The sequence below is a fragment of the Oncorhynchus keta genome, unplaced genomic scaffold, assembly GCF_023373465.1.
Source record: "Oncorhynchus keta strain PuntledgeMale-10-30-2019 unplaced genomic scaffold, Oket_V2 Un_contig_2201_pilon_pilon, whole genome shotgun sequence".
Classification (NCBI taxonomy): domain Eukaryota; kingdom Metazoa; phylum Chordata; class Actinopteri; order Salmoniformes; family Salmonidae; genus Oncorhynchus; species Oncorhynchus keta.
This window is the reverse complement of record NW_026282719.1, coordinates 17,501-27,500: the sequence shown is the minus strand read 5'-3', so window position 1 is coordinate 27,500 and position 10,000 is coordinate 17,501. Positions and strand designations below refer to the sequence as shown.

The 10,000-nt window shown below is 50.6% G+C and overlaps 1 protein-coding gene across 1 annotated transcript in view; it reads right to left on the bottom strand.

Moving 5' to 3' along the window:
- The window catches only part of LOC127921328 (dedicator of cytokinesis protein 1-like), a 39,385-nt gene that overhangs the window by 27,812 nt on the left and 1,573 nt on the right, over nt 1-10,000 (bottom strand). The window contains exons 2-4 of the mRNA XM_052505036.1: nt 9,899-9,985; nt 5,552-5,728; nt 4,586-4,669 (exon numbers count right to left, since the gene is read on the bottom strand). Of these exons, the coding sequence (XP_052360996.1) occupies nt 4,586-4,669; nt 5,552-5,728; nt 9,899-9,985 (348 nt within the window). The remainder of the gene's footprint in view (nt 1-4,585; nt 4,670-5,551; nt 5,729-9,898; nt 9,986-10,000) is intronic.

The window sequence follows — 10,000 nt, the reverse complement described above, 5'->3', positions numbered from 1 at the left end:
CCCATAAAAACAAAGCAAAACAAATGTACATTTTTACTCATTGATAAAAAAAAAAAAAAAGGAAATATCATTCAGACCCTTTACTAAGGACTTTGTTGTATCACTCTTGGTAGTGATTACAGCCTAGAGTCTTCTTGGGTAGGAAGCTACAAGCTTGGCACACCTGTATTTGGGGAGCCTCTCTGTTCTCTGCAGATCCTCTCCAGCTCCATCAGGTTGGATGGGGAGCCTCTCTGTTCTCTGCAGATCCTCTCCAGCTCCATCAGGTTGGATGGGGAGCCTCTCTGTTCTCTGCAGATCCTCTCCAGCTCCATCAGGTTGGATGGGGAGCCTCTCTGTTCTCTGCAGATCCTCTCCAGCTCCATCAGGTTGGATGGGGAGCCTCTCTGTTCTCTGCAGATCCTCTCCAGCTCCATCAGGTTGGATAGGGAGTGTTGCTGCACAACTATTTTCAGGTCTCTTCAGAGATGTTCGATCGGGTTCAAGTCCGGGCTCTCAGGGACTTCCTCAAAGCCACTCCTGCGTTGTCTTGGCTGTGTGCTTAGGGTCATTGTCCTGTTGGAAGGTGAACTTTCGCCCCAGTCTGAGGTCCTGAGCGCTATGGAGCAGGTTTTCATCAAGGATCTCTCTGTACTTTGCTCTGTTCATTTTCCTCGATCCTGACCAGTCTCCCTGCCGCTGAAAAACATCCCCACAGCATGATGCTGCCACCACCATGCTTCACCGTAGGGATGGTGCCAGGTTTCCTCCAGACGTGACGCTTGACATTCAGGCCAAAGAGTTCAATCTTGCTTTCATCAGACCAGAGAATCTTGTTTATCATGGTCTGAGAGTCTTTAGGTGCCTTTTGGCAAACTCAAGCAGGCTGTCATGTGCCTTTTACTGAGGAGTGGTTTCCCATCTGGCCACTCTACCATAAAGGCCTGATTGGTTGGGGGCTGCAGAGATGGTTGTCCTTCTGGAAGGTTCTCCCATCTCCACAGAGGAGCTCTGTCAGAGTGACCATCAGGTTCTTGGTCACCTCCCTCACCTTTGGGCCCTTCTCCACCGACTGCTCAGTTTGTCTGGGCGGCCAACTCTAGGAAGAGTCTTGGTAGTTCCAAACTTCTTCCATTTAAGAATGATGGAGGCCACGGTGTTCTTGTGAACCTTCAATGCTGCAGAAATGTTTTGGTACCTTTCCCCAGATCTGTGCCTCAACACAATACTGTCTCGGGCTCTACTGACAATTCCTTTAACCTCATGGCTTGGTTTTTGCTCTGACATGCACTGTCAACTGTGGGACCTTATATAGACAGGTGTGTGCCTTTCCAAATCTTGTCCAATCAATTGAATTTACCACAGGTGGACTCCAATCACGTTGTAGAATCATCTCAAGGATGATCAATGGAAACAGGATGGACCTGAGCTCAATTTAGAGTCTCATAGCGAAGGGTCTGAATATTTATGTAAATAAGGTATCTGTTTAAAAAAATATATATTTTTAATACATTTGCAAACCTTTCTAAAATTCTGTTTTTTTTTTCTATTTCATTATGGAGTATTGTGTGTAGATTGTTGAGATAAAAAAAAAAAAAATCTAAACTATTTTAGAATAAGGCTGTAATGTTACAAAATCTGGAAAAAGTCAAAGGGTCTGAATACAATATATATAGGAACTATTAGACAATAAAAATAGTTATTACACACTTTTCACTGTACATATCATATTCTTATATACGGCCCAGCTAGAATCAATCTGTGACACAATGTTTTTTTAATCTGTTTTTCAAAGCCTAACTTGTATTTTTTGCCCGAGTAACCTCAGGCAATTACCTGCTACGGGATAAGGCTTTTCACGCACGACAATCTGTGTGTCCTGTTCTCACCCTCGTCAGAGACATGGTTCTGCTGCAGTGGTTCTACAGTGGTGACCACAGGGCCAGAAGGAAATGCCATGACACAGTGATCCCCATCCTCCCAGGTTTATTGTTCAGACAATAGGGAAAGTCAGGTTTTTATACCATATAGAGATACATATCAGTGGGGGCTGGTGGAGAGAGAAATCAGAGGACGGGATTACTGTAATGTCTTTGATACATTTCCATTCATTCCATCGCAGCCATTTACAATGAACCTGTCCTCCAATTTAAAGTGACACCAACCTCCACTGGTACCAGTCTGACTGGTTGCCTAGATGCAGCTTAGTGTCCGTCTTAATTCAAACCCTTTAAGGTCCCGAGGTTTCTAATAAGATAATATGTGGAATTGTTTTAAGCAGCCTGGTCACCTGTGATACAAGTCAGTATTTGACGTTCATCCATGTCTGAGGATGTCGGGAGATGATGTGGAAACCAGCCACCAGGGAGCGCTGTTACCTTCAAGTAGGTTCTGGTTCTGTTAGTACAATGCGGACGGGGGGTGGCGGATGGTCGAAGCATCTGACCGGGAGACCCTTGGAGCAGCGCACAATTGGCCCGTCGTCCGGGTTAGTGGAGGGTTTGGGTTAGGGTTAGGGAGGGTTTGGGTTAGTGGAGGGTTTGGGTTAGGGGGGGTTTGGGTTTGGGTTAGGGTTATAGGGGAGGGTTTTGGTTAGGGAGGGTTAGGGTTTGGGTTAGGGAGGGTTTGGGTTAGGGTTAGGGAGGGTTTGGGTTAGGGTTAGTGGAGGGTTTGGGTTAGGGTTAGTGGAGGGTTTGGGTTAGGGTTAGTGGAGGGTTTGGGTTAGGGTTAGGGAGGGTTTGGGTTAGGGTTAGGGTTAGGGTTTGGGTTAGGGAGGGTTAGGGTTTGGGTTAGGGAGGGTTTGGGTTAGGGTTAGGGGAGGGTTTGGGTTAGGGAGGGTTAGGGTTTGGGTTAGGGTTAGGGGAGGGTTAGGGTTAGGGAGGGTTTGGGTTAGGGTTTGGGTTAAGGTTAGGAGGGTTAGGGTTAGTGGAGGGTTTGGGTTAGGGTTAAGGTTAGGGGAGGGTTTGGGTTAAGGTTAGGGAGGGTTAGGGTTAGTGGAGGGTTAGGGTTAGTGGAGGGTTTGGGTTAGGGTTAGTGTTTGGGTTAGGGTTAGTGGAGGGTTAGGGTTAGTGGAGGGTTAGGGTTAGGGTTAGTGGAGGGTTTGTTAGGGGTTAGGGTTAGTGGAGGGTTTGGGCCAGGGGGGTTAGGGTTAGTGGAGGGTTAGGTTAGTGGAGGGTTTGGGTTAGGGTTAGTGTTAGGGTTATGGAGGGCCAGGCCTAGGGTTAGTGGAGGGTTAGGGTTAGGGTTTACCTGGAGGGTTTCCGGGTTAGGGATTAGGGTCAGGGTTTGGGCCAGCCAATTTCTTTGTCTCATCGTGGCCTAGCGACAACATTGTATGACGGGAACTCTGCTGCCGGGAAGACTTTGTCTCATCGTGGCCTAGCACTGTTGTTGAGACGGGACAGGCGCCTGCAAGCTGCATCCCGGTCGCCTTCGTTGAGACTGGTGTTACCTCTGACAAAGACCAGCATCCGGGGATTCACTGTTGTCAGGAGACTGCAGAGGACCTAACAAGAAGTGATTAAGACCAGCAAAAGAACACAGACATTGGACAGAGGAACTCTGCAGAGAATTGAGACTTTTCTTGGCCAGTCTGAGACATGGACTTTTTCTTAGCGACTCTGCCTAGAAGACCAGCATCCCGGGTCGCCTCTTCACTGTTGACGTTGAGACTGGTGTTTTGCAGGTACTATTTCATGAAGCTGCCAATTGAGGATTTGTGAGGTGTCTGTTTCTCAAACTAGACACTCTATTGTACTTGTCCTCTTGCTCAGTTGTGCACCGGGGCCTCCAACTCAGCCAGTTTGTGCTGTTCTTTGAAGGGAGTAGTACAGAACGTTGTACAAGATCTTCAGTTTCTTGCCTTCATTTCTCAGAACGAGAATAGACTGACGAGTTTCAGAAGAAAGATCTTTGTTTCTGGCCAGTTTGAGCCTGTAATCGAACCCACAAATGCTAATGCTCCAAAGTCTAGTCTAAAGACCAGTTTTATTGCTTCTTCAATCAGAACTACAGTTTTCAGTTGTGCTAACATAATTGCAAAAGGGTTTTCTAATGATCAATTAGCCTTTTAAAATGATAAACTTGGATTAGCTAACACAACGTGCCATTGGAACACAGGAGTGATGGTTGCTGATAATGGGCCTCTGTACACCTATGTAGATATTCCATTAAAAATCAGCCATTTCCAGCTACAATAGTCATTTACAACATTAACAATGTCTACACTGTATTTCTGATCAATTTGATGTTATTTTAAAGGACAAAAAATGTGCTTTTCTTTCAAAAACAAAGACGTTTCTAAGTGACCCCAAACTTTTTAACGGTAGTATATGTGCGTGTGTCAGTCTAACCTACCATGCGATGAGGTCTTTCAGTGTGTGTGTGTGTGTGTGTGTGTGTGTGTGTGTGTGTGTGTGTGTGTGTGAGTCTAACCTGCCATGCGATGAGGTCTTTCAGTGTGTGTGTGTGTGTGTGTGTGTGTGTGTGTGTGTGTGTGTGTGTGTGTGTGTGTGTGTGTGTGTGTGTGTGTGTGTGTGTGTGTCAGTCTAACCTGCCATGCGATGAGGTGTTTCAGTGTATGTGTGTGCGTGTGTGTCAGTCTAACCTGCCATGCGATCAGGTCTTTCAGTTTGTCCAGTTTCTCCTGGTCCTCAGGGTGATCCCCCTGATACTTCTCTGTGAAGAATGCCTGGAGAGAGGAGAGGAGAGGAGAGGAGAGGAGAGGAGAGGAGAGAGGGGAGGAGAGGAGAGAGGAGAGGAGAGAGGGGAGGAGAGGAGAGAGGAGAGGGGAGGAGAGGAGGAGATGAGAGGAGATGGAAGAGAAGAGGAGAGGAGAAAGGAGAGGAGAGAGGGGAGGAGAGGGGAGGTGAGGAGAGGAGAGAGGCGAGAGGGGAGGAGAGGAGAGAGGAGAGGAGAGGAGAGAGGCAAGGCGAGGCGAGAGGGGAGGAGAGGAGAGGAGAGGGAAGAGAAGAGGAGAGGTGAGAGACGAGGAGGTAGGAGAGGAGAGAGGGTGAAGAGGGGAGAGAGAGGAGAGGAGAAAGGAGAGGTAGGAGAGGAGAGAGGGTGAAGAGGGGAGAGAGAGGAGAGGAGAAAGGAGAGAGAGGGGACGTCAGAACTCATAACAGAAACAATCTTTTGTCTTCTGTATGAATGTTGTATCTTCCTACATGGGGAAGACGTTCCAAACCACTACGATCAGATAGTTCAACCAAACTACGGTTATGTTTACGGTCCACAGTAAATAACTACAGCTGTATTCATTAGGTAAGGTAGACCCACCCATGACGACACACACACACACACACACACAGACACACACACACACACACACACACACACACACACACACACACACACACACACACACACACACACACACACACACACACACACACACACACACACACACACACACACACACACACACACACACACACACACACACACACACACACACACACACACACACACACACACACACAAACAGACACACACACACAACAGACACACACACACACACACAGACACACACACACAGACACACACACACACACACACACACACACAGTACCTTCTCGTAGTTGGTGAAACCGCCCATGACAGCGGGGTCCACGATGCCGTTGAGCAGCATGGAGAGGGGGTTGATGGGAAGGTTGGAGTCGTTCAGGTGACGCTGCACCATGTTGCTGATCTTCTCATTGGTCAGTTGCATCGTCTCCATGGCATTCTCCAAAGGACTGATCTCCTCCTGAACACAGGAAGCAGGAAGTAAATGAAGGTTATAAGTTCTGATTCATTTCAGGTTGAGGTCCATCTGTGAGTGAGAGACATTTTAACACCAATCTACAGCCTAACAACAGGGACATTATAGGGAACGGCTACCTGAGGGGTTCTGACTGTCTGAATCTCTGGGACAGACGAGTGACGACAACGGCAGAACATGTGTGGATTGTCTTGAGTAAATTACAGTTTATACATCCCCCCAACCTAAATTTAGAAGGATCTGTGTGACTGCCTGGCAGGGTGACAAATCTCCAATCTGCGGTGTCACCGGAGCCTGGCCAGCCTCTTTAAGACCGGCATCAGATGGAAGGATTTACAGAGACTATGGAATCTATTCGTTCTGGATTGCTGACGTGGGAACATTGACTTTACATGTCAGTCACGATGTAACACACGAATCGTTCAGGACCCTGTTCTCACCTCATCTGGGTGACTAAATACCGTGGGTTCAGGACCTGCCCTGTTCCCACCTCACCTGGGTGACTAAATACCGTGGGTTCAGGACCTGCCCTGTTCCCACCTCATCTGGGTGACTAAATACCGTGGGTTCAGGACCTGCCCTGTTCCCACCTCATCTGGGTGACTAAATACCGTGGGTTCAGGACCTGCCCTGTTCCCACCTCATCTGGGTGACTAAATACCGTGGGTTCAGGACCTGCCCTGTTCCCACCTCATCTGGGTGACTAAATACCGTGGGTTCAGGACCTGCCCTGTTCCCACCTCATCTGGGTGACTAAATACCGTGGGTTCAGGACCTGCCCTGTTCCCACCTCATCTGGGTGACTAAATACCGTGGGTTCAGGACCTGCCCTGTTCCCACCTCATCTGGGTGACTAAATACCGTGGGTTCAGGACCTGCCCTGTTCCCACCTCATCTGGGTGACTAAATACCGTGGGTTCAGGACCTGCCCTGCTCCCACCTCATCTGGGTGACTAAATACCGTGGGTTCAGGACCTGCCCTGTTCCCACCTCATCTGGGTGACTAAATACCGTGGGTTCAGGACCTGCCCTGTTCCCACCTCATCTGGGTGACTAAATACCGTGGGTTCAGGACCCCCTGTTCCCACCTCATCTGGGTGACTAAATACCGTGGGTTCAGGACCTGCCCTGTTCCCACCTCATCTGGGTGACTAAATACCGTGGGTTCAGGACCTGCCCTGTTCCCACCTCATCTGGGTGACTAAATACCGTGGGTTCAGGACCTGCCCTGTTCCCACCTCATCTGGGTGACTAAATACCGTGGGTTCAGGACCTGCCCTGTTCCCACCTCATCTGGGTGACTAAATACCGTGGGTTCAGGACCTGCCCTGTTCCCACCTCATCTGGGTGACTAAATACCGTGGGTTCAGGACCTGCCCTGTTCCCACCTCATCTGGGTGACTAAATACCGTGGGTTCAGGACCTGCCCTGTTCCCAGACAGTGACTAAATACCGTGGGTTCAGGACCTGCCCTGTTCCCACCTCATCTGGAGACAGACAGGACCTGCCCTGTTCCCACCTCATCTGGAGACAAATACCGTGGGTTCAGGACCTGCCCTGTTCCCACCTCATCTGAGTGACAAATACCGTGGGTTCAGGACCCTGTTCCCACCTCATCTGGGTGACTAAATACCGTGGGTTCAGGACCTGCCCTGTTCCCACCATGGAGACAGACCGTGGGTTCAGGACCTGCCCTGTTCCCACCTCATCTGGGTGACAGACGTGGGTTCAGGACCTGCCCTGTTCCCACCTCATCTGGGTGACTAAATACCGTGGGTTCAGGACCTGCCCTGTTCCCACCTCATCTGGAGACAAATACCACTTCAGGACCTGCCCTGTTCCCACCTCATCTGGGTGACTAAATACCGTGGGTTCAGGACCTGCCCTGTTCCCACCTCATCTGGGTGACTAAATACCGTGGGTTCAGACCCTGACCTCATCTGGGTGACTAAATACCGTGGGTTCAGGACCCTGTTCCCACCTCATCTGGGTGACTAAATACCGTGGGTTCAGGACCTGCCCTGTTCCCACCTCATCTGGTGGACACAGACACACAGACACTCACCTTGGAGACAGACCTCACGTTGACACAGACACACACTCACCTTGGAGACAGACCTGGACGTTGACACAGACACACACTCACCTTGGAGACAGACCTGACACAGACACACACTCACCGTGGAGACAGACCTGACGTTGACACAGACACACACTCACCTTGGAGACAGACCTGACACAGACACACACTCACCGTGGAGACAGACCTGACGTGGACACAGACACACACTCACCTTGGAGACAGACCTCACGTTGACACAGACACACACTCACCTTGGAGACAGACCTGACGTGGACACAGACACACACTCACCGTGGAGACAGACCTGACGTGGACACAGACACACACTCACCTTGGAGACAGACCTCACGTTGACACAGACACACACTCACCTTGGAGACAGACCTGACGTGGACACACACTCACCGTGGAGACAGACCTGACGTGGACACAGACACACACTTCACCTTGGAGACAGACCTCACGTTGACACAGACACACACTCACCTTGGAGACAGACCTGACGTGGACACAGACACACACTCACCGTGGAGACAGACCTGACACAGACACACACTCACCTTGGAGACAGACCTGTTGACACAGACACACACTCACCGTGGAGACAGACCTGACGTGGACACAGACACACACTCACCTTGGAGACAGACATGACACAGACACACACTCACCTTGGAGACAGACCTGACGTGACAGACACACACTCACCGTGGAGACAGACCTGACGTCAGACACACACTCACCTTGGAGACAGACCTGACACAGACACACACTCACCGTGGAGACAGACCTGACACAGACACACACTCACCGTGGAGACAGACCTGACACAGACACACACTCACCGTGGAGACAGACCTGACACAGACACACACTCACCGTGGAGACAGACCTGACACAGACACACACTCACCGTGGAGACAGACCTGACGCAGACACACACTCACCTTGGAGACAGACATGACACAGACACACACTCACCGTGGAGACAGACCTGACACAGACACACACTCACCATGGAGACAGACACACACTCACCATGGAGACAGACACACACTCACCATGGAGACAGACACACACTCACCTTGGAGACAGACCTGAAGTGGACACACACTCACCGTGGAGACAGACCTGACACAGACACACACTCACCGTGGAGACAGACCTGACACAGACACACACTCACCGTGGAGACAGACCTGACACAGACACACACTCACCGTGGAGACAGACCTGACACAGACACACACTCACCGTGGAGACAGACCTGACACAGACACACACTCACCGTGGAGACAGACCTGACACAGACACACACTCACCGTGGAGACAGACCTGACACAGACACACACTCACCGTGGAGACAGACCTGACACAGACACACACTCACCGTGGAGACAGACCTGACACAGACACACACTCACCGTGGAGACAGACCTGACACAGACACACACTCACCGTGGAGACAGACCTGACACAGACACACACTCACCGTGGAGACAGACCTGACACAGACACACACTCACCGTGGAGACAGACCTGACACAGACACACACTCACCGTGGAGACAGACCTGACACAGACACACACTCACCGTGGAGACAGACCTGACACAGACACACACTCACCGTGGAGACAGACCTGACACAGACACACACTCACCGTGGAGACAGACCTGACACAGGACACACACTCACCGTGGAGACAGACCTGACACAGGACACACACTCACCGTGGAGACAGACCTGACACAGACACACACTCACCGTGGAGACAGACCTGACACAGACACACACTCACCGTGGAGACAGACCTGACACAGACACACACTCACCGTGGAGACAGACCTGACACAGACACACACTCACCGTGGAGACAGACCTGACGCAGACACACACTCACCGTGGAGACAGACCTGACACAGACACACACTCACCGTGGAGACAGACCTGACACAGACACACACTCACCGTGGAGACAGACCTCACGTCGACACACACTCACCGTGGAGACAGACCTGACACAGACACACACTCACCGTGGAGACAGACCTGACACAGACACACACTCACCGTGGAGACAGACCTGACGTCGAACCATCTCAGGATCCCAGGCAGTTTGTAGGCCGTGGTGTAAGTGGTTCGCTCGATCCACATGTTCTGGAAAAAGACAAT